The following is a 24,351-nucleotide window of genomic DNA, read 5'->3' as shown; positions in this document are numbered from 1 at the left end:
TCACAAAAGATCGTTGATTGCGGCTGCAACACGTAATCTCCAATTGGGGAACTACTGTGAAACAATGGCTAGAACTGCTAGGTTACCGTTGGGGCTTTGAGTACCATGTTGATCTCTCGGCCCCAGTGGCCTAATGGAGAAGGCACCGGCTTCCTAAGCCGGGGATTGTGGGTTCGAGTCCCATCTGGGGTAATAATTGATTGGAGAAAGTTTTTTCTTTTACTCTTAACTATTGCCAGGAATTTTGATCTAAGCTATAAACAAATAACTTTAATAACCGATGATGCGCTCAGCGTCGCGCTCGATTGCCTATTTAGAGGTAAGATTTATCGGTTAGTTTTTTCTAGGTGATGCCTAAGCATCGAAGCGAATCAAAATCTTAATGAGTTTACGTTAGTTTACCCCCTGTCACACAATTCGACATCTGATACGTGATATTTTATTCGGTTGTTTTCTCGCTGCTTTCTCTTTTCAGCCGACCGTAATCTCCAAATCACGGCTCGTCAAGTACTTCGAGCTGGCCGAGCTTCCCGAAGAATTGGGCGGAACCGGGTCCTACAATCACGACCAGTGGATACAGAATCGATTGGTGAGTTGGAAAACGTAGAAAATTTCTTAACTGCTTTTTGACGCTTATCGCTTGCAACGTTGAAATCTGCATTGTTGGTCATCGGGGACTGTGAAAATAAAATCAGCGATAAAGTGGCACTTTGTTTCACTGCACCTTTCACGCGCGGAAGCGAAGAAAGCTAAAACCCTTCCGACCTGCTGATGGGGAATCCGATATATCCACGTACAGGTCTTGGATATAAAGGAGACTTGCAGCGCCGCCAGCAAATGTACAAAGCACACTCTCGAGTGGTGTTCCGATCGGGAACAGCAGAACCGAAGGCGGGTTGGCAGTGGCCGGGAGAAAATGCAATAAATCCTACCATCAGCTGGTGCGGCAACTGTGCTTTTAAGCGAGCGGCACGGACAGCAAAACAAAACCTGTCCGTCTCCGGAGGTCATGGAAGGAGATTTCTTTTATTGATGCTGCTGGGCGGTTGCCAACTATAGCTGCCGTTTGCCGATGGCGGACAATGACTTTCGCATGTTTTGTTTTTGCGTTCCTTTGATTGGCAATGCCGTTTTGCTCTTAACAGCAGTTGAAGTTTAGGATATCAACTAGGTTTATGACTAAATTGTCCAAATCATTTTTATGGTTATTTGATTAATGTTTTTACTACCCGCTAATGCAGGTCACTAATTTGTCAACTGTTTTATGTCTCTGCTGTCCTGTTTAGCAGTTTGAACATTTTTCACAGTTTTATGACATTCCTCTGCATACATGCCTCACACAATGACATTGGCTGTTTTCTTGTAAAATTGCTATTTAATAAAACCGCACAGCTCAGATTAATAGAAAAAAAAACGTTATTCTATTCTTCCCCTGAGCACAAGCTCGAATCAGCTTAATTTTAGCATCTCATCTTATTTTATTGCCTATAACCTAACTACTCATCACGAACCGGCCATTTTTTAAACATGAAAAAAACCCATTTTAATAACCGGGACTCAGCCTCGCAAAGTCCAGTTCAACAACCTTCTCCCGTCGTCGCTTGTCGTGGTCACAAACGTCGATGATCGCATCCTGGCCCGCTTATCCACAGCGGCGTCGAAATTTTGTCAACCAATCTTCTTATTTTCTTTTGTTTCCATTTCGATCTGCTCGTTTTTTTGTGTGATGTTTTAATCCGTGCGGTTATTGTTTTTCTCTTTTTCTTAATTCCCCTTCGTAACTCAGTTTCTTGCTTCTCTACTCTTTTCTTTTCATCCACAGCGAATTGAGGAATTCCGAAAATCCTACGATAAAGCGATCGGTGACCTAGAAAACTTGCACCGGCTGCTGCTGGACAACCGGACGGTGCGGGCGAGCGAGTCGGAAGCAGCACTCAAATCCTGCCGGCAGCTTAATCAAGACGTGCAAAAGTTTCTCGCTCTGGTCATGGACGGCGGTAAGTTTTGGGGTTCGAGTTTGTTTTAGTGCCAAAGTGCCAACTCGGCTAGACGTATTCGTTTATGGCCAGAATGGTGGGTCGCCTTATACAGGAGAATGTTGATTTTGACGCTTTTTGGCAGCGGTTGCAGATTTCTCCGGTCACGCGAAATTCGAAGCCACTTTCGGTGGTTTTCTTTTCGACTGAATTTTTTTTACCGTGAGTGCATTTACTTATGGTTAATATTGGAAACATGTTTATTGGAAGCGGAACTTGAAAATGGTGTGGTTTACTTACGGTTTTTTTACGAGAAAATAAAAAGCTGCTTTCATTTTGCTCCTTGCCTTTCTTGGTACCTTAAAACACGGGTGGTGAAAAAGAGCGAGAATTTCGTTTGACTTTTACATCGTTTTCTGCTTGTGATACTTCCAAGGTCGGTCGTAAACTGAAACAATCATTACAAGAGAGGAAAAAAATTATAACTCTTATCAAGGCAACAGTCTTCATGCGAATGAGCATATAATAGCCTTCAGTCTTAATTAAATTCTTGCAAGTGCAAAGTGCTATTCTAGAGTAATTTTTCAACACTTTTTTCCCAAAGAGTATATCAAGAGTATATCACCACTATTCTGAACAAATTCAATGAGCATAAAAGAGAGGTGAGAAGGATTGTACATTTTTGTAATATAAGTAAATGCTTCAAATGTAAACAACTAGACAAACTCAATGGTAAACCCAAATAGCCACGTCACTATTTGGCATCAGCTCTGTGCAAAGAGGCGTGTGCAAGTGTTAGTAAGTTTCCTCCTCACCTTTCTTTTATGCTCATTGGGTTAATTCACGTATGTGTACATCTTAAAAATCGACACTTTCTTATTTTCAACACAATAATATTTCAATTTTGACTTTCATAATCATAATCTGTTGTAGTCCATCCTAATTGATCGAACGTTTAATTTTTAGTTTATTTCATCCTGCTTCAGTTTATGTCACCGCACCAGAGTCAATTCCACTCTAATTTTTTCATGTAAGAATTTCATTACTCATTCTTTAATATAATTCATCCTACTTCGATATGCTCTTCTGTAACACTTATCTTTAATATTAATACTAATCTGTTATATTTTGATATATTCCATCAGATTACTCAAAATAGATGCTAGCATGATGAAGGCTCTAAAGAAATCCCTTTATTCTTCATCACACTTTTTCCTATTCTACTGTATTTCATCACATTTAAAGCTACTCTATTGTAGATCAATTTCACGTCAAATGTTAATCGATAATCTCAAGTCTGTTTTTTTTTAAGAAAACCTTTTTTTATATTTCACAATCTCGTAAAATTTTAAAATAGAACAAGTGAACCAATTCATATCAGTAAATAAGAATGATATTAAGTAATCCAGGTAAAGTACATAATCATTTCGAGATGAATTCAATGTTCGCCCAGAGTTAAACTGATGAATTCTCTACGAAATATTTCCAAACTGATTTTTAGAATTTTTTAGGTTCTGCTAGTTTTTGTTTTTTAACTGTTGATTAGGGTGGGGAAAAATGATCGATTTTCCAGAACCAAGTTTTTTTGGTTCCTTTTGGGATCCCGAACAACCCCAAACTTACCTGAAGTCGATTGGTCTTGTCTTCGCTTGGCGCATTGCATTTCAAATTTGTATGAAAATTTATATGGGAAAACCAACTTTTTTACATTTACCTGTCTAGAGAGCTCAATAATGCTCTAATAATGCACTACATTATGTTCAAATATAGTATTTTAGATGCCTAACAACTTTTCAGAAGACACTGAAGAGCTAGAATGTCACTACAAAGAGCTATAGCTGGTCAAAGTTGGGTATGTCGATTCATATGCAGAAAATCTTGTTTTCTGCCAACATTACCAATGTACCGACGTCAGTAGGATTCCCATCAGAAGTAACCTGTCGTAACAAGTTTATACACTCAGCTGGACCAAGCAAACAAGTTTAGGTCAATATTCTCGGCGTAGGTAGAATCTACAACGTGTTTCAGAGATTACTTCTGATGGAAATCTGACTGACGCCGGTACACTGGCAGTGTTGGCAGAAAACATGATTTGCAACATAAATTTCGACATACTCAACTTTGAACAGCTTTAGTATTTTTTTGGCTCACCCTAGCTCTTTAGTGTCTTCGGCCAAGTTGTTAGGCATCAAAAACCTACCGTTTGAGCAATTTTGAGCTCTTTAGAATGGAAAATGCAAAAAAGTTGGTTTTTCCATACAAATCTCCATATAAATTTAAAATGCAATGCGCCAAACGGAGACAAAACCAATCGACTTGCAATAAATTCAGGTTTGTTTGGGGCCCCAAACAGAACAAAAAAAAACTTGGTTCTGGCTTTCTGCTATCAAATTTCGATTTTTCCATATAACGATTCCCCACCCTACTGTTGAATCACACGTAAGATATTGCCGAATCCTCACTCCCACTTTTCGCAAGAATTCATGAGAAATTTTGATACACCCCAGCTCCCTCTAAGCCTTTACGTAAATTGTGAACGACTTCAAACTTTAAATTGTCTACTTAGACTTTCCGGTGTGGATATTTCCAGACGCCATTTTAATTTCTTAATGAGTGAGTTCCGGTTTTTGGGAAACAGCCTGAAAATTATGAAATATTATCCAATATGAGTATTTTCGGAACCGGAAATAAACTCCAGACGTCATCCCGGAATCCAAGGTGGAGACTCCTTGTTTTTTAAAAACAACCAAAAATCACCAATACTATTCATTGCGAGTATTACCGGAACCATGATTAACAACCAAGAGCTGCATGTGTTAGAGAGATTCCACTCGCTGCATTTGTATTGATGCAACGATTCGGTTCATTTCCCAGAGTTCCAGACTCAAATGTCTAACTAGAAATACCATTGTTTCGTTCCCCACTGTTTATTTGCAAATGAAAAGAAGTAGTATCATAGCAGGAATTATAGAGGGTCCAGGGGCGGCATGGCCCCGAGCCTCCACGTTTTGAGGGTCCTCACAAAAGTTCATCTCTCAAGATTCATGACTGAAAAGAAATAAAATAAGAATCCAAAACAGTTCGTGCACTTTAAAATAACTGGAAATTAAATAAACTAACACAAACCCTTTTGTCCTTTCCCTTAATTAAAATTTTTGTATAACATATTCCTATATTGAAATACCGACAACTAAAAAGTAGGCTAACGTACTTGGCAGGGATGGTATTCTACCTGATTTTTCGGGACTCGTAAGTAATCTACGTAGAAAACTGTATTCAACGTTTTCTACGGTAGAAAACCATTTGCAAGTAGCAAACTCTCAAACACTCGAAAATTCACAGTATGAGTCATAAAATGCCATTCGCTGCGCTGTTTAGGTGTATTTGAGTAACGGGAGAATTAGTATAACAAAAAAAAAGAAGCACGAAAAAGCAAGAAAGTGTTTCTCCGGACTATTTTGTAATAATGGCGAAACAAGCAATGATAAACTCAAAAAAGCAAACGAAGTTTTCACTCAATAATTTCAATCGTAATTCACGGTTCAACAACAGATTTGCTGTCATCCAAAAATGCTAATGAAAGCAAAATCGCATGATATACGTCACATACAAAATCAGTGCAACAGCAAAGGCGCATCTAAGGCCTGATTTCTACAGAACTATGCTATCGCTGGCAAATCCCATATATTTAGAGCGTACCCAACATCTCAATGGTTCAATTTCATACAACTTTTAACGGTTGCAGGAAGAATTTTTTACACCCTCGGAAAAAATAACTCTATAATAAGTAAGATTTGACGCATTTCGTAAAAAGTGGAACAACTCATAAACTGAGTAACTCCGTAAATACGCATAATTGAGAAACAAGGCGTTTTTGAAAACTGAGTGAGTGTTACTCACTTTTTGGGGACAGTATTACTCAGTTTTGAGTTAAGTAATTACTCATTTTTTGGGTTCTGAATTGCTACTTAATTTAATTTACAAATTTAAATAAAGTTCCGAAGATAAAATTAAACATACATTGGTTTGTTGTTTGTACTGGCTAGAAAGCCCTAGAATGTTTTGCAAATGAAAATGAAACACATCAAAAACAAATTCAATCGATGGAGATTAAAAGCAACGATTTTAAAAGGCAAATTAGTTCTCAATTCACACAAAATAATCATCACAATTAAAAATAAATAATATTTTTAAACTTAAATTTCGTTTTTTTATCATGTAATTCACCACTAAAAAACACCTTGCAGGTTTTCGTTGAATACTCATAGAATACTCGTTTTTGGTTAGGTATTCTACCAGAGGTATTCTACGTAGAAAACTTGTCGAAAACTACATGAGGTTTTCTACATGACATCCGTGGTACTTGGCCTCCGGGCCCTCGTAATCCCTAATCCGGTCCTGAGTAGAACCGTGTGGCTGGAGATGCGATTATGATTTTTTAGACATGCACAGGTTTTGTATCATCAAAGAAGTCTAAGTGAGTTTCCATAAAGCAATGAGTGTGTTCTCAACATGGCTTGCATTGTAAGAAATCAAATGGTTGTGTTATTCTCAAACGCAGATTTTAGGACTCATATGAAACCTTTGAAACCATCAGCGGATAAAAAAAAATCATGACGGATAAAAAAATATACATGGCAGCTCTTGTCATATTTTTTCTCTACTCCGTACGTAACGACGAACAAATTCACACACGCATATCGGATGAATGAGAGATGGAAGAAACTAGTAACAATGGCAAAATATGTTTCTACTTTTTATGTAACAAAAATGTTGCAAAAGGAAGAATTTTTCGTAATTGCTTTCAATGGAACAAACAAAAAATCTGTGTGTAATTTCCAGTTTCTGGAATATAACCTAAAACTGTCAAATGTGATACAAAGTGGATATTTCTGAAATTGGGATGATGTTCTGAAATCGGTAATCCAACTTCAGGAATATCTATGGCGGCATCCATAAATTACGTAACGCTCATAGGGGGTAGGGCTGGTACCCTTGAACGTTTCGATTTGTTACATTGGGAAGGGGGAGGTAAGAGCAGCGTTACGTAACAAAAAATCTCTGGAGAGATTCCCCAAAAAGAAGTATTTTTTAGGTAAATTCTTATACAGCGTTACATAATTTTTATAGAGTGTTTGGTGTTAGCGTTACGTTTCGTTACATATCGGAGGTGGGGGTCCAAAAATAGGTTTTTTTGTGTTACGTAATTTGTGTATGTCGCCTAACTCTAGACAGTGACTTGAGGTTTCTGGTAATGGGCAAATACAAACCTTTATGAACATTTCCGGAGCTGGGAATTAACTCCAAACGCCAATTTTAAATCAAAAAATGTTGACCTCTGGTTCCTGAAAAAACCTGCAGTAGCCCAATACCATTTAATTGGCTATTAGAAGCAAAGAGATAATGTTCAGAGGCCGGGAATCAACTCTAGATGTTTTGAAATAAACTTCCGAGGTTCTAAATGGTCAAATTCCACCCAGTTTCAATATTTCCAGAACCGGAATAATGCTCAGAAGCTGATAATCAGCCCCAAATGCTATTTCGTAATCAGAGATGATGAGCTAAGCTTTCTTGAAAACAACCTAATATGGTTAAAGCCAAACAAAACAATATTTCAATTCTAGAAATATTCATATGGGGAGCCATATGGATATTTCTAGAATTGCAATATTGTTTAGAAGCAGCGTTGCAAAGCGAGCGAGAAGCAAAACCTTTCTCCTCCTCTCTGTTTGAAAACGAGACATATGCTACGCTTTAGTCTTTTGCACAGACGCTTTCGAGATACTCTTTTTTCTTCATGCATTTCCTTGAGTAGCAGCAAACGCGCACCGACACGCAAAAAAACTTGTGTATTGCTACTCAGCGACTGTGAAAAAGTACGCGAGTTTCTGCTTGCGAGTAGGAGTACTCGACTAAAATCGCTCGACTACAAGTAGTGCTTGAAAAAATGTGCTCGAAAACGAAAATGCTTTCTTCATCTACCCGGTTTTGCTTCGTGCACCGTCAGCCGAACGTAGGGAAAGAATCTGTAAAGTATCGCATACTGAAACGTGTAGGGTATCGAACTGCTTTATTAAGTTTCCTATTGCAGTCTGATGCAAAACTAGCCGAAGCAAACCGCTATCGCAATAGTCCGTTACCCTATTTGAAATATTTTTTTTGTCCCTCCGCAACTATCGTAGTGCATCTTGAAATAATTGTACTCGGCTGGTCGTGCTCGCGAGACGAGGACCACACGCGAGTAAAAGAGTAGGCGCGCGTGTGTGCATATGATCTCGGGAGCGAATGCGAGCAAGGAAGACAGCGAGAAAGAACGAGAAATAGCATGAATGAAGATTTTTACAGTGTGTGATATCGGCAGCTACGAGAACTTCACTTGAGTCGTTGCATGCTGTTTATGAGTGAGACTGCGCAACACTGCAAGAATCCGGCCCTAGAAGTAAAAATGAAATTCAAGATGGCGACTTCCGTTTTCTGGAAAATGATCCAAAAGGGTCATTGGGATGATATACAGAAGACAGAAATTTCCTTCAGGTTATGTTGAAATACAAGAAGGCGACCTTTCGGCCTCAAGAAACATTCTAAACTGATCGAAGATGGGTGTTTGCGGAACCGGGAATCTTCCCGGAGGTCAGAGTTCGACCACGGACGTAAGTTTTTTATTCCAAAATGACAACTTCTGGTTTCTGTGAAAAAGCTTACGCTACCTTCATAAAAAATTATTTTCAATAGTCATTTCTTCCATGCTCAGCAAAATGTGCATGAACTTTAGCTATTTTTCTACTGTAAACAAAAAACTCATGACGAATGCAGGCTGCCATTGAAATAGTTTTTACAGTATGACAGCGCTTGGTTTCACGTTCCCAGGAAAACCTGGTTAAACATATGTACTTGAATACGCTAACATGGGATGTCACACCCCTTTCGATTTCTTTCGCAAAATCAATATATTTTTCACTGTACTTTGAAAGCTTGATTCGTTCATAAGACGATTTTATAAAATTGCTTTTTTATGGATCTGCTAGTAAAATGGAGAAATTTGCAAAATGAGAGAACATATTTGCATATCTAATACTATTGAGAAGTGGATTTTTCGAAAAAATCAATTTTAAAATCAATTTTAAAAACGCCTAAAAACATATAACATAAAGCAAACTAACTCACATAAGAAAAAATAGTACAAGATACATTCATAAACATAGGTGTGTCTCGTGAAAATAAGCTCATAGAGCCAATTTTCTGTAAAGATTTGCAACATTTGTAGCTAACGTCTCGTGATCGGCATGGGAGCATGCTTTACTCGCCACGTAGGGTAAATTATTTTACACTGGCCCCCTCTCCTATAGTGGACAGCTCGTCAGATTATTTCAATTTATAGAAGCTTTCTGTGATTTTGATGTAGATTGGCTGGATAGGATGTTTCCTGAAAGAAGTTTTTCTGAAAACTCCTCGAGTTTTTGCATAAATTGATCATTGCATTCAGTGAGTCATCTGCAAATTCAAGTAGATTTGTGGATGTTTAAAAAACCGTGTTGTTCGTCTGTTATTCGATTTTTGATTTGAAGAAAAATGTTCCCATTAACAAGTGTCTCAAAAAGTTTGGGAATGCAAGAAATAATAGCGATTCCACGATAACTACAAATTTTGGCCCACATTTGAAAATAGCTTTTCCATATTTTTTGGAAGTTTTTATAAACGATAAAGGAATTCTGTTAGCTCTAGGACCTTTTAAGGAGTGTAGATTTTTGTGGGCTCTGTTGAAGATTTTATATCTGAATGTGGTTGATATTCCTTGTATATTCTGGATAAATGTAAAATAATGGCGGTAGCTAGGAGAATGTTTGCAAAAAAAAATTTTTTTTTCTGAAGTCTCACCAACATGTTCCTCAAGCTACATTGTTGATGTTCAATGCTGTTGTGTTCATTACAAGTTTTACGGGTTTTTGTTTGCAAGTAATCGAATTTTCAAATTGTCTGTTCAATCAGGCTGGATATTCAGTATATAATCATTTTTTCTTTAATGGAATCTCTTGAGAGATGATATTGGACAAAATTTCATAGAAGACGCCTACAGAGTATTTGACATTTTCATAATTTTTATTGCCACCGAACACAGTTTAATTTGTTGTTAAATCACGTAGTTAGCAAATTTGTATGCAAAAGCTTCTTCATGTTCGCAGGCGTTGAGTTATTGATATTCATGCATGAATAGAGAATACTCAATTGTGTGGTGAACAGTACACAGAGGCGGACACGTGTGTTTCACTTGTTATGTGTAAATTCACCCAAATATGCTCAAATCTACTAAGTTTAGATGAAGCAACAAAAATTTACAGAAGCTGCTATGACGACCACACCGCCCGACTTATTTTCGGAAAATTAGACAATGTCCATAAATTGAAAAAAAAAATGAAGAACTGTGCTGCCGCTCATGGCAAGTCCGTTCCAATTGCATTTTTGTCAATTTTGAGTTTATTTATGGAATCAATTCCTTTTTATATCTACTTTCGATAAAACAAATATTTTTGAATACTTCGTTCTGAGGAACTATGAAAAAATAGCAAGTCGGTTTGTCCCATAGCAAAAGTGATCGCAAGTCGGTCCCATTGCAAAAATCTTCGCAATTTAACCCCACAGCCCATAATAATTATGAAAATTGTGATATTTACCACAACTTATAGTCTTTAGGTTTAGAATTGGATGTACCAAGTGATATTCGATAGGAGGTTTGCTTGAATTTTACGCGTTCTACATAGTGTGGCTCTAACTGATAGTACAATGTTTTCTTCAAGACAAAGTTTCCACCAGTAGGTAGCTTCTTTCAGCTGTTGTTTGTTGACAGTGAACGCTTCAGGTGTGTCACTGTATTGTTAGTTAGAGCATTCTTTAGTAAATACTACATTTCGTATTTTATCCGTATTTTATGTAAAGACGTGGGCAAGAATCGTTCAATTATTGTCGTGAATTTCGTTTTGAAGAATTTGTCAGTCATATCAAATACTTCGATACGCTACTCAGCTGTTTTTTAACGGAGCAAACATTTTCCTAAGCTATAGGTGTTCTTTCATATTTGCTTCCACTGCTACGTGGAAGCTGTCCGCCGTCACGAACGTGTGACCGCTTTCAGAAAAATTGAGAGCAAGTTCCTACACCTAAACTGATTTCGAATTTATCAGTAGTATCAAATGTAAAAACAAAATCTAATTTCATTTTGAGCGGCGCAGTTGGTACATTATGTTATGCTTCTCACAAAAAACTTGTTTAATGAAGCACGAGAGAAGGTCTTTATGAATTGACCAGCGATGGATTCATTCCAAACGCAAGCTATAGCACCGCCATCGATTTGCAGAGAGAAGTTTGTTTTTCATCACCGGTCGTAGCTGGCTGTGGGACTGACTTGCTATCATTCCGGCTACGTACCCTAAAAGTAATCGCATGTGAGTCCCAGTTTATGATTTTCAACAAATTTTAATCAAATTTCGGTGTGTATGTAAGTTTTATGATGCATAAGAATTAGATTGTCATTGCAGTACTCAATTCTGTTGATGGTCTTGATTGAAAAAGCATTTAAGTGCAAAATTTCACCTAAAGTGTTACGATTTTTAATTGTTGTTTTCTCATCAGCACCAAAACGCAAATGGGACGGACTTGCTATGAGCGGCAGTGTGCATAGCTTAAGTACGCATGTTTATGAATATTTTTTTTTTAAATATTTGTAAGAAGATCTTAAAAAAAATCGATTTTAATAGGGTGACTATTTTGATTTTGAAAATTTGATTTTATGACTATTTTTATTTTATGTTGTCAATTAAGCATCATTTATTTTTAAATGCCATTTAAGTTGACCAAACATATTTTACTCCTTGATTCATTGATAATTTTTAGTAATTTTACTGTATAACAAAAACATCATAAACATCATCCACAACAGAAAATACGGAAAATAAAAATTTACATCATAATCCGAAAAAGACGTCCGCTCAAAAGTTTCGATGCAGACAAAAACGAATAATGTATCAAATAAGTAATAAATGCATATAAACAATAATGAAATCTTGAAAATATATCTTGAAAGACAGTCTGACAAAAGAAAAAACGAAAAACCAAAATGAAAAAATCAATGAATAAACAGACGAATATTTATGTGAGACAGACGAATCAGCAGGAAAATTCTAAATTAATCTACATATTGCCGAAGCAAAACAGGAATGACAGAATATTTTAAAAAATAAAACAGTAACTGAAATATATGTGTACGATTATGCAACAAAAGTCTTGTTATCTAATTGTGAGAATGCTTTTCAGGCAATGACACACTTAAGAACGACGAAATTAACAACAACAACAACAATATCGCACGCTAGCCTTGGGTCTAATAGCGGTCTCGATCAACTGGATTATAGTTGAGAGAATTCGTTATCGATATTGTTTTTGGCACATTTTGCATGTGTAAGATAAATACAACGATACACCGTGCCCCAGTGCTGAGTCGAGATAATTTCCAGCTCGAAAAGTTCCTTGACTCGGATCGGGAATCGAACCCGATATCACAACCGTGTGGGAGAGCTAGCCGACCGACATCGCTAACCACAGAGCCACGGGGACCACGAACAAACAATTTTTTGAATTAACAATGACGAACTTGAAGACATTATTGACAATTTTGTTCCATCTACTTCCTCATAAGTAAGGATCGTTAAAATATTTACATTCGGCAATTTTTCGTAGGTTTCAAACTGTTTGGCACAAAATCAAATTGTTCATAGTTTCTTCACGCAAAAATGATTGCTTCATTCGCAAATACTTTAAATCATAATTAATTAAGATATTTTAAAAAACTACACCTACATACTTTTCTCATCAGGCAACAAACTGCTCTCCCACATCGGAGACCTGCAGAGTACAAAACCATTCATATCGCAGGACCTAATCGATGGGCGAGAATCGGTGAAACTGATGCTGAATGCTGTCGATCGGAAGCAGTCCGCGCTGAATCTGGCCCTACACGAGCTGGAGTGCAACGTCGAAGAGCTGCGCGAGTTAGCCACACTGGAGGAGGGCGTTTCGTACGTAACCAACTGGATCCTAACGACGGCGGAAGCGATGCTGAACGCCCAGTTGAAGGTGGGCTACGATGTGACGACGGCCGACAAACTGCGGCTGGAGCACGAAATCCTCGAGCTGCAGTGCTGGAAAACGTACGGGTTCTACGCGGAGCTAATCTACAAGATCGATAACTTTCCAAAGATGAAGGATTCGGTGGCCTACAAGGATTTGATGTCTCAGCGGGAGTGGATGGACTTTGTTTGTCGGAGTTTTGCTCAGCGGCTGGAACGGCGCCGGAATGTGCTGATCACTTCGGTGCGATTCTACCGGCTGGTTGCGGAGTACTTTGATCGAACTAGTGAGGTTTTTCAGTCACTGATCATGGGCGACAAGGTGGAGGATTTCGACTTGGCCAATGCCAAGCTGCAGCGTTTGAAGGATAGTCAACAAACGCTGGGTGAGAAGGGTTTTGTCATTTTATTTTTTGAATTGTTTAATGTTGAGATTTGCTTATTTCAGACACTGTCGAAAAGGAAATCATCAAAGAGGGCGAAAAGCTGAGTGACATCCTCCTGATGCCCGTAAAGGACGCCGTCGGACGGGAAGTGAATGTGGACTACAGCGAGGATATTGCCAACGTACGTGACATCCTGGATGCAACCATTTCTCGGTCACGAATTTTCGTCGAAAGTGTGGAACTGCAGAAGCTCACCTTGGATCAAATAACCCACATCTATAAGTATGAAATGGACGCGGAAACGGCCCTCCAGTGGATGGATGATCTGTACAAAGTTATGATTCGTTCGCACACTCACGTTGGGGTCAACGTTTACGAGATTCAAGCGCAGAAGGATGAACACCAAACATTTCAGGAAACTGGTAAAGGCACCTACAACTACGGCTGCCAATTGCTGAACGCATCTCTGGCACTGCGGCAATCCTGCAAGCTGGAAACCGATCGCAACATCGAGATGACCCAGCATCTGCAGGGAACGTGGAAAAAGTTCCAAGCCGTCAGCCAGGAGCAAATGACGCGGCTTCGCGTTTCGGCCGTGTTTCACCGGAGCGTCGAAGAGCACTGCACCAAACTATACGAGCTGAAGGAAAACGTCCTGCGGATCGGCGACATCGAGGAGACCAACCGGCGGAAAGTGAGACTGAGAAAATGCCTGGGAAGCCGGGAGCGACTGCTTGTCGAGGTGGGCCGTATGGTGCGGCTCGGGAGACTGCTGAAAACGAGACTGAAAGAACCATTCCTGCTGGATGACCGCTGTGAGACGTAAGCTTGATGTTTTTTTTTTGTAAAACAAAATTGTGCAAGAGAAAGAGAAATCAATATTCGGTTGGGTGAGAGATCCTGAGCTAGCTGAGCCTGGATCTCTGAACGGGTCAGCTGTTTGCTAATTGGGTATTCTTAGTACGAATGTGCAAAATTCGCTTAGATTTTACTGCATTTTGGGTGCAAATGTGGAAAAGGAGCAACGCGTCGTGAGCGTTGCGTTTGCTCGATGGTGATTTATTAATAAACCATATGAAGATTCGCTACCAGGGCTGTAGAACTGTGCAACGTGTTTACATTCTAAGCTCGTACGAGTAGCCGGGGCGAATTGAATGGTTGTTTGATATTTAATTGAAATTTCTGGCTTTCCATCAGATGATTTTTGTTGTCCATCATTCTCATATTATTTTATATAATATTCTATCTTCAATCAAGCACAAACTCGCAAAGACAACATGTCTAAAAACTTTCTTTGATTTCGTAATTGAGGTGTTCTCATACATATGCTGATTCACCACTGTATCTATAAACAAAATATGCGTTATGCGTTGAAACAATCTGTCACGTTAGAACAAGCATCAAATAAACTGAGTTCCAAGATTCTGTTTCCCCTAAGAGACTACAAATTTGTACAAGAAATCTAAAATTTATACAAAGTGGGTTAAATCTCAAAATTCTAAAAAATAAAATTCTAAAATATTCCAAAAACAAGCAAAGTTTTGTAAAAATGTTATAAATTTATCTGAAAAATAAGAAATTCATGTAGTACAAAGTAAACCAAACTCGAAGGTTTGTAAGGAAAAATAGTGAATTTCATTTTCAAAATGCCCTAATAGAAACAGAAAAATTCACACAATAAGTCCGAAACTCTGGTTAATCATTCCAAAATTTGCTTAAAACATGAAAACGTGAATTTGAAAATACATCTAAATTCCACAAAAAACCCTGAAACTATTTAAATTTTAAAACGTTTCATAAAAAGTCCTGTAAATGTATATATAGCTTTGCGTTATGGGTAGAAACAACATAAAAACTTAAAAACAATATGTATGCAAAGGTATTGAATTCGCTTGAACATATAATTAAAGATGCTTTAGATACACAAAAGAACTACTCTTCGCGTGAAAGTTATTCATACAAGTTTCCATATTCGAACTGATTGCTCGAACTATCGTAAATTATAAAAGTTTGGAAATTCGTACGTTAAAAATAAACTGCTTCATGCTTCGCTTTATATTACGTTATACGAAGCCCAATAAATTTTAGTACAGGGGAGCATTTTGAATTATAAGTATCGCAGAAAATAGATCTCGGTCTATTAATTTATATAGCATCCATGAGAACGTTAAAATAGAATCAAGACACGTCACAAATTTCAACAGTCGCGTTCATCGCGTAAATTCTGAAATTGGATTCTAGGTGCCGAATATGTTTCTATATTCCCATAAGAATATTCATAATTTAATTTGCTTGTAACAGAATCAAATGGAAACAGCGTCACGAACGGCAAATTGCGCGCAAATTATCTTTATCAGAAAATTTAAATCAGACTGCGTGGGCTTTGAGATCCTTTCAACTATTATTAGGGAATCGGTTTTCGGTCTCCTGTGTCAAACTACAATCCGGCGTTTCTGTCTGAGTGTGTGCCACAATTTTGACGCTAACAACTACTCTTATGATGGATATCAGTTTTATTGACTGCTCAACTGCACGCTAAAGATTCTACTAGCTATTGTTTTTATCATCAGCTATCAGCAGTGCCGTGGATCTAATATTGCGCTCCTTTACAACTAGAGTTTGCACGGGGGATCCGGGGGATACGCAACTGGTTGTATATTCAACCTACAGCAACAGTATTCATGAACTGTAATGAAAGCTTACTATCTAGAATAACATTTGACTTTTTACTATCTAGAATAACATTTGACTTTTTGGTGGCGCGAGCACTGATAAATCTCGCTTGGTATTGCCCCACGAACGTCGCAAACGGTGATAGTCGACGGCACAGAATTTGAGAGAGTACCTTGTAGGCGGCGTTCAAAAGCGTGATTGCACGCTAGTTGCAGTAATCCAACTTGTCGCCTTTTTTGTAGATGGGGCACAACGGAACCCTCTATCCACTCCTTCGGTACTACCTCCTCCTTCCAGATCTTGGCAATAACCCAGTGTAGCACCTAAGCCAGTAATTCACCCCCGTGTTTCAACAGCTGGCTGGGGAGCTTTCAGCTCCAGCGGCTTTGTTGTTTTTCAGCCGGCCGATCTCCTTTTTGACCTTCTGGAGGTCAGGGGCTGGAATTCTGTCGTCATCTGCGCGTACACCGAGATCTACTACCACTTCGTCGTTGTCCTCTGCTACATCACCGTTGAGGTGCTCGTCGTGGTACTGCTTCCACATTTCAATCACCTCATACTTATTCTTGAGAAGGTTGCCGTCCAGGTCCCTGCACATGTCGACTTGTGGCCTTTGCGAAAACTGTTCAGCTTCTCGTAGAACTTTCGTGTGTCATTCGCACGGTACAGTTGCTCCATCGCCTCGCGATCTCGATCTTCCCCTGGTGCTTCTTCTTCCGTAAGACCGAGTTTTGCCTCTTCCGTGCGCGTCGGTAGCGCTTCCCGGTCGCCCTCGTTTGGTGTTGCAGTATTCTCGCTCGTGCCGCATTCTTCTCCTCCACTAACTGTTTGCACTCGTCATCGAACCAGTCGTTTCTCCTGTTCGGGGCGATTGTACCAAGTGCCGCTACAGCAGAACTACCTATGGCTGATTGAATGTCCCTCCAGCTGGCCCTCAATCCCCAACTTCAACATCCATGCACTGATCGGCTATCACCCGATCACGCGTAGGCGCGTCCAACCCAGCATTTTAGAGCAAGTCCCCTCGTTGGTGGTGCCACAGCTCTGATAAAAGGTAGACTCTCAAGCGCGCTTTCTTTATCTTCTGTCCCGACCAGCAAAGTTTCTGCAATGCTACGATTTCGAAGTAGCGTGGATAGAGTTCATCATATACGGTTCTGTCGTAACCGTGAAAGCCTAACGATCTGCAGTTCCGTATACCGAGTCTCCAATCGTAGTCCTTATTTCGTCACCAAGGTCTGTGCCGATTGTTTCGATCTGTATTTACTTCTTCGATATTTGCAATGTTTGTTGTTTTGCGGAGTGGCTTGTTAGACGTCCCCCAGCCCCCTGTCTCGTTAGAGGACCATCGTGTCAGCTCTGTTTAGAGTTCCACGCAGACACCAGGACGTTGATCAGCCGCTCCTAACATGAATATCAGACGCTGTTCTGAGCCGCACCATCTTGGTGGTGAATAGACGCTAGGTTTGGCTTTTTTTGATCACAGATCTTTGGCTATAGTTCCCAACAATTTTAGTCTATTCGTATGGGATAAATCTGATAAAAACCCCTCATCAGCTTCCATACGGCTCGGGAGAGACTTTTAGTGCCAAGGATGGAAAAAATCACTCACTCATACAATCGTTTCTGATTTAATATCGCCTGAAAATCGTTTAGAAGTTTTCATTTATCAACAATGACAAGCTTGCTTAGTTACAGCTATGAACGAAAATCGGTAGTGATAATTTCAATAGAATCAATAGCGAAAATTTTCACTTCTCGACAGTGAAAAAAAATCAGCGATGAAATAATCTTTATTATTAGTGATGAAATAATCTTTATTACTAGTTTCCTTTGTCTCTTTTATTGAGGCTCAGAGCTTTCTGGTGCTGCTAGCCCCAATTTTGCCATTACGTCAGGATGCTTGGAGGCGAGGTGGCGCTTGAAATTTCCCGGTACGTACGTATTTTTGAAATACGGGCAACGCGGTTTCGCATTACAGTGAAACTTTCCCCTACCTCCAACACAACACTCATCATAATATCTCTCTGCTTCCTCTTCATGTTAAAATTGATAAACCGAATAAACCCGAGATAAAAATTTTGGACCAGTTATGCGCAAAAAAATCAAAGCAATCTCAAATGATAATTTTTCGCTGCGGATTCGCTTGAAATTATCAAAAGTGAAAAAAAAAATCGTTACCTACTGCTGAGAAGTTATCACCTGAACGATTTTTTCTATGCTTGGTTAGTGCCAGTAGAATCGAATCGCTCCACAACTGGTTCTGTATACTAAACAGTTGGCTGCAAAGTCTGTATATAAAATAAACAGAAGATCGAGTTCCGAATCGGAAAATATAGCACCAAGGCTTTGCTTTTTTTACGACATAATCGATCGAGATCAGCTATGGCAGTTTATGCACGATTATCACGGGTTCCAGTATTAACTGACACGGTTGGTCAAGTCGAACCTGAATTAGTTTTGAAGTATTATATTGACGTAAAGCGAATAGTATATAGATTTATGTGTGAACAGCATGTGAACGCAAAAATTAGAAAAAAATGCGTACAATAGGAATTGACATTTTCCAAATATTCAAAATTTAAAAACAAAAATCGTCCAATTTGTGTCCACATTTTTGATTAGTAGCGCTATAATAATTTTAATTGCTGCGCGACAACTAAAATTCTGCAATTTTTTTGAGGTGCTTTTACTCCACAACAAACAAACTCAGAGAGAAATGAGAGTAGGTACATGTAAGCTCTCTCTCTTTTCTTTATGTCAGTTTTTTTTTTGTTTTGTTTATGCGTGCACATTTCTGTTCAAAATGGTGTCGAAACAGGAAGTGTTACGCAAGCGCATTGTACAGTTTTACTGAACTGCACGAAAATTAGGTAAACCATCTTGAAAGCGAAAATCTTCTGGTTTTGACTGTGCCATCCATTATCCACCAGAAAGAAAGTGGAAGACTGGCTAGAGTAGTGATCTAAAAGGACTTGTTTCTTCTTGTCTAAATCATGGTTCAAACCTAGTGGTTTGACTATCAATCAAAATGCATACCAGAACGAATGTTCGAACAAAATTTTGATTCCATTTCTTCAAAAACATCATACCGATGTAAGGTATGTTTTTGGCTAGATAAAACATCATCACATTACGTCAAAAAACACAAACGTTCCTGAACAGCCACTCGACTCCATTTGTACCCAAAACACGCAACCCAACGAGTTGACCTCAGTGTCGCCCAATCGAAGATTTCTTTGGGATTTGTGGTTCCTTGGAGTACAAAAATAACTGGAGAGCAACCTAACTTGAATGAGATTGAATCAATTATTAAAAATTTCAAAAATATGAAAGCACCTGGTGACGTTGGAATCTTTAAAATACTAATCATACATCTCCCTGAGAGCACAATGGAATTTTTAGTGAAAATTTTCAATTGCTGCTTCAAAATTGCATATTTTCCCAAATTATGGAAAAATGCAAAAATTACTCCAATTTTAAACCGGATAAGAACCCAGCAGAAGTTTCAAGTTATCGACCAATCAGTTTGCTTTCTTCAATAAGTAAACTGTTTGAGAGAATTATTCTTAACAGAATGATGTCACACATCAACGAAAATTCAATTTTTGCAAATGAACAGTTTGGATTTCGCCATGGGCATTCCACAACTCATCAATTGCTCAGAGTTACTAATATGATACGAGCTAACAAATCTGAAGGTTATTCCACTGGAGCTGCTCTTTTGGACATAGAAAAAGCATTCGACAGTGTTTGACATAAAGGTTTGATTGCGAAATTGCAAACTTTTAATTTTCCAATTTTCCTAATCAAAATTATAAAAAATTATCTTACTGATCGAACTCTGCAGGTTGTCTATCAGAATTCAAAATCTGATAGATTTCCTGTTAGAGCAGGTGTACCTCAAGGTTCAGTCTTGGGTCCAGTCCTGTACAACATATTCACTTCAGATCTTCCTGATTTGCCTCCAGGATGCACAAAGTCATTGTTTTGCGATGACACAAGCATTTCCGTAAAAGGAAAAAGTCTTCGTGTCATATGCAGTCGATTGCAGAAAAGTTTAGATATTTTTTCTTCCTACTTGCAAAAGTGGAAAATCTCTCCCAATGCTTCTAAAACTCAAATGATAATTTTTCCGCATAAGCCTAGGGCTTCTTTTCTCAAGCCAAACAATAATCACGTTGTCAAGATGAATGGGGTTATTTTAAGTTGGTCCGATAAGGTTAAGTACTTGGGACTAATTTATGATAAAAAACTTATTTTCAAAGAGCACATTGAGAGTATACAAGCCAAGTGCATCAAATATACGAGATGTTTATATCCTCTCATTAACAGGAATTCTAAACTTTGTTTAAAGAACAGACTTTTGATTTACAAACAAATTTTTAGACCAGCAATGCTTTATGCTGTACCGATCTGGTCAAGTTGCTGTTCAACAAGGAAGAAAACGCTCCAAAGGATTCAGAATAAAATTCTGAAAATGATTCTGAAGCGTCTTCCTTGGTTTGGTACACTCGAATTACATAGACTTACTGGTGTTGAACCATTAGAAGCTATGTCAAATAAAATTATTAACAATTTTCGACAAAAATCGTTGCAATCCTCAATTACTACGATAAGCTCTCTTTATAGCCAATAAGTTAGCAATTAAGTTAGTTGTAAGTTTACTTCCCCTTCCCTGACAAGTAGGTTTAAATTCCTACGAATGATAAGTCCTAATTGCGAAAGCAAACAAATCCTAACAATTAAAATTACAAATTTCTAACAGTGTTGAGAAGTCACCATTTGTGATTGGACACACATACTCATTATTTACTAATATTTATCATAAATACTTAAGCTTCTAACAAATCCCCCCTTAAAAAAAAAAAAAAAAAAAAAAAAAAAAAAAAAAAAAAAACTGGAGAGCAACGAACTGCAAACAGTTGATTTGTAAAATCAAATTCGCATTTGAAAAGCCGACATTAAGGCCGTACAAAGCTCTTGTTCTATCACAAAAAATTGGTCGCAGTGATAAAATACCCAACACGGAAAAAAAGCTCTTGTTCCGGAAACATAAAAAATTTCGTCGGAAGGCTTGTTACGGACCTTTCACAAATGTTCAATAATTTTTCATCATTTAATTTTTTGAAGTACATCTACTTTTATTGACAGCAAGAGTTCCATAATTTTAGTTGTCACCCGTTAACATTGTTTTACTTTAATTTATTAACATCCTTAATATGTTTTTAAAACTAATCAGAAATGCCAAAAAGTTCATAGGCCTTAAGGCATTCGTGAAAACAATCTAATCCAGAAAAACTAATAATTATCGTTAAATCATAATCCTAATAGCGCTTATAGTTTTTCATGGTTATGGAATATTTAATAACTCTATGCATTTTGATTTGCTTTGCTCTCTGATAATATAAAAAAAAAAATCTGCTGCCACTTTTTGTTATCGAGTTTCGTAAGCGCACTATACAATTTGTAAATTTCTAAGTTTTATTTTTGTTGTTCTAGTTTTAATTTTTCCGTTCCGGAAGGGTAGCGATAGATTTTTCAACAGAATGAGCTCTGACAAATAAAATGTTCTAACATGTTTACGTTGCATATAGTTTTTGAACATATTTTTTCATTACAAACCAGAAATGAAAAGTTTATGTCAATCGTGAACCAACAGGGAAAATTCTCCCCGCCTAACGGCGACCGAAAGTCACTCCGATTGGCACTAGAATCCAACCGATGCAAAGAATGAACGCATCATAAGCCACTACAGCACAGGGCAGCGCAAAGATCATTCCCTGCCCTGGCGGCACCAGACTACTGTCAGTCAGTCAGTCGCATTTTCCTCCGCGAGAGAACCGAACGCGCGGCCGACGGTTGGATCCAGACGATTCTCTGTAGAGATTTTCATTGTAGATTTTCTTTTCACTTTGCTTTCTCGGCTGAAGATTTACTACTACTGGTCAGTATTTGGGAAAGCCGGTAGCGCCGTGACGCTAACGATTGCAACAGTTTGAGTTGGAATAAAGTTTATTCGAATGGGTCTGATTTTACGGCCAGTGTTGAGCTATTTTGGAGCGTGTGTTGAATGTGAAAATCTGTTGTGAAACTGAGAACCACTTCGAACCCGGAGGGTTATTTGTAACAAGTGTTAAATTTTTTAGTTGTTATTCTGGCAAGCGAGGGGAATTTTGTTTAACCGTCTAGTGCATTCGGTTTGGTGAAGGTCATCGACCATCAGTGATTCCTCTCTCTCTCTCTTGCACTGCATATAACTATTTTGATAAAACTAATTTCGTGTACGATCAAGCAGAATGGCAAGCCCGGAAAATGTTCTCACAGAATCGGATAACATAATGGCATGTGAGGCCATCTCCGCCCGTCTGACAGAAGTTTCGCGCATCGCCGAAGCGCTGGACAGTGTCCTGCGGGATGTACAGGGCGGATTTGACGATGTGGACGAGGAACTGATCGGTGTCGCTGCCGGTGGAACCGGAGACACGTCCAGTGGCTCGGACAAAAAGGCCGATGGCAGTAATCACTGTGACGTAAGTTTTGTGTACTTTAATTTTGACTAAATTAGACTAAAATTTTTATCACACCGTAGGATTGGAGCTGCAGCATGAAATCCACCGAGGACGAATCTTTCGTCACGGCATCCGATTGTACGCCCCAATCGCGATCCTCCTCATACCACACGGCTTCCGAGTGTCGGGCGTCTCCCTGGTGGGGAGGTGAATCAACCGAACGCAGCTCGCTCGATAACGATTCCTCCGAAGATGCCGACCCGGAAGCGATGCCATCGATCAAACTGCTCTCTGGGGTCATGATAACCGCCTCGACTGCCAATCTCTCGTTTGACGAATCGGAGCACAGTTTCTTAACGCCGACCTCGAATAGTGAACAGGCCGACTCGGATGATTCCCAGACGGCAGCGGCAAGTCGACGCCAACCTTCGCCATTGATCAGCTCCGGCTCCAGTTCGGCTCTGAATTCAATCAACCGAAGGGAGAATCTGGCTCTGGCGCTGACCCCGGAAGAGCTTGAGCAGATCGAAAGCGATATCCGGAACAATAATGTGGTAGCCGTGGCTGAAAGTACTCCCAAGGTGGCCAAGCACAGTTCACCAACGTCGAGTGACGACAGCGGTAACGTAAGTACCATCAGTGCCAAACTGGAGGCGGAAGTCCTGAACGGTAGTACTTGCCAGGTACCGCTGTTGGAGGATGCCTCACTCAAGGGTGGCGCTCAGGAGATATCCGGACTTACTTATTACTATCAGAATATCATTACCAAACACGCGGTTAAAAGCTGTCTGTGAAGCTCGTCCGTGGTGGTAAATGGTGGTTCAATTAGCTGTCAAGTGTTTAGTTATATGTGTGTATATGTGTAGCGATTAGTCAAGTGTTAGGAATCAGTGCCCAATAAACCGGGTGAAAATCTCAACAAATCTCTTTTGTGTTCTCAGTGTAAGTAGACTAACTAGTGTATCGCATTCCAGTTTGTTTGTTCATACTAACTTGCCTCTAGCTTAGGGAAATGTTTGTTTTAGAATCTACGAAAGCCGCTTGCAACCAATGCCTAGAGACCGATTTAATAAACAGTCCAACCTTATCTAGTTCTTTGACAAATCTAGACCGGCTAAGTTTTACTCAATTAACTTATATGAAATACATCGATTGTTGTTGTTCGCTAACGCTTGTGTATGCGGTGTTTTTATTAACTACATATGAGTTTCCTTTTCATCTCGAAATGCAGTTGTCGATTCATACCAGTAATTCTTATCCTTGAACTAAATCGACGCTTTTCCTTCAGGACGTCACATGTACAGCTTGGATACCGTAAATTTTACAGTATTTGTTTCATACCCAATTCATTCTAGTATTGATTTCTTTATTTCTACAGCATATCTTCAAAACTTTTGTACTGTCTTAGAAATCTATTTTTTTAATTGTTTAATGTTTTTTCATTCATTGTACGTCGTATTCTCAAAATTTGAATACTTTCGTTACTCATTATTCAATCGAACAATGAGTTGGAAAGCTTCGCATTACGAAATTCACAGGCTGCTATCCGTTTGTTACGTAGGTATGTTTTTATCACTATCGGCAATTTTTGTAATTATCAGCCTCTTATCTATCAGAGCGTTGGAAAATTGATAAATACCGTAAAACGGGGTAGCATTGATCAGCGGGATAACATTGATCAGTTTTA

General features: G+C 38.8%; 1 protein-coding gene and 1 non-coding gene across 2 annotated transcripts in view; both read left to right on the top strand.

Moving 5' to 3' along the window:
• Positions 1 to 24,351, top strand: part of LOC129721454 (titin) — a 383,256-nt gene that overhangs the window by 32,159 nt on the left and 326,746 nt on the right. The window contains exons 4-9 of the mRNA XM_055674011.1: positions 476 to 589; positions 1,823 to 1,997; positions 12,841 to 13,479; positions 13,542 to 14,301; positions 22,451 to 22,685; positions 22,745 to 23,290. Coding sequence (XP_055529986.1) covers positions 476 to 589; positions 1,823 to 1,997; positions 12,841 to 13,479; positions 13,542 to 14,301; positions 22,451 to 22,685; positions 22,745 to 23,290 — 2,469 coding nt within the window. The remainder of the gene's footprint in view (positions 1 to 475; positions 590 to 1,822; positions 1,998 to 12,840; positions 13,480 to 13,541; positions 14,302 to 22,450; positions 22,686 to 22,744; positions 23,291 to 24,351) is intronic.
• Trnar-ccu (transfer RNA arginine (anticodon CCU)) lies at positions 120 to 192 on the top strand. Its single transcript has one exon. It is a non-coding gene; the product is annotated as a tRNA-Arg (tRNA).

The sequence above is a fragment of the Wyeomyia smithii genome, chromosome 2 (genome assembly GCF_029784165.1).
Source record: "Wyeomyia smithii strain HCP4-BCI-WySm-NY-G18 chromosome 2, ASM2978416v1, whole genome shotgun sequence".
NCBI classification, from domain to species: domain Eukaryota; kingdom Metazoa; phylum Arthropoda; class Insecta; order Diptera; family Culicidae; genus Wyeomyia; species Wyeomyia smithii.
This window is presented reverse-complemented; position numbering and strand designations above follow the sequence as displayed.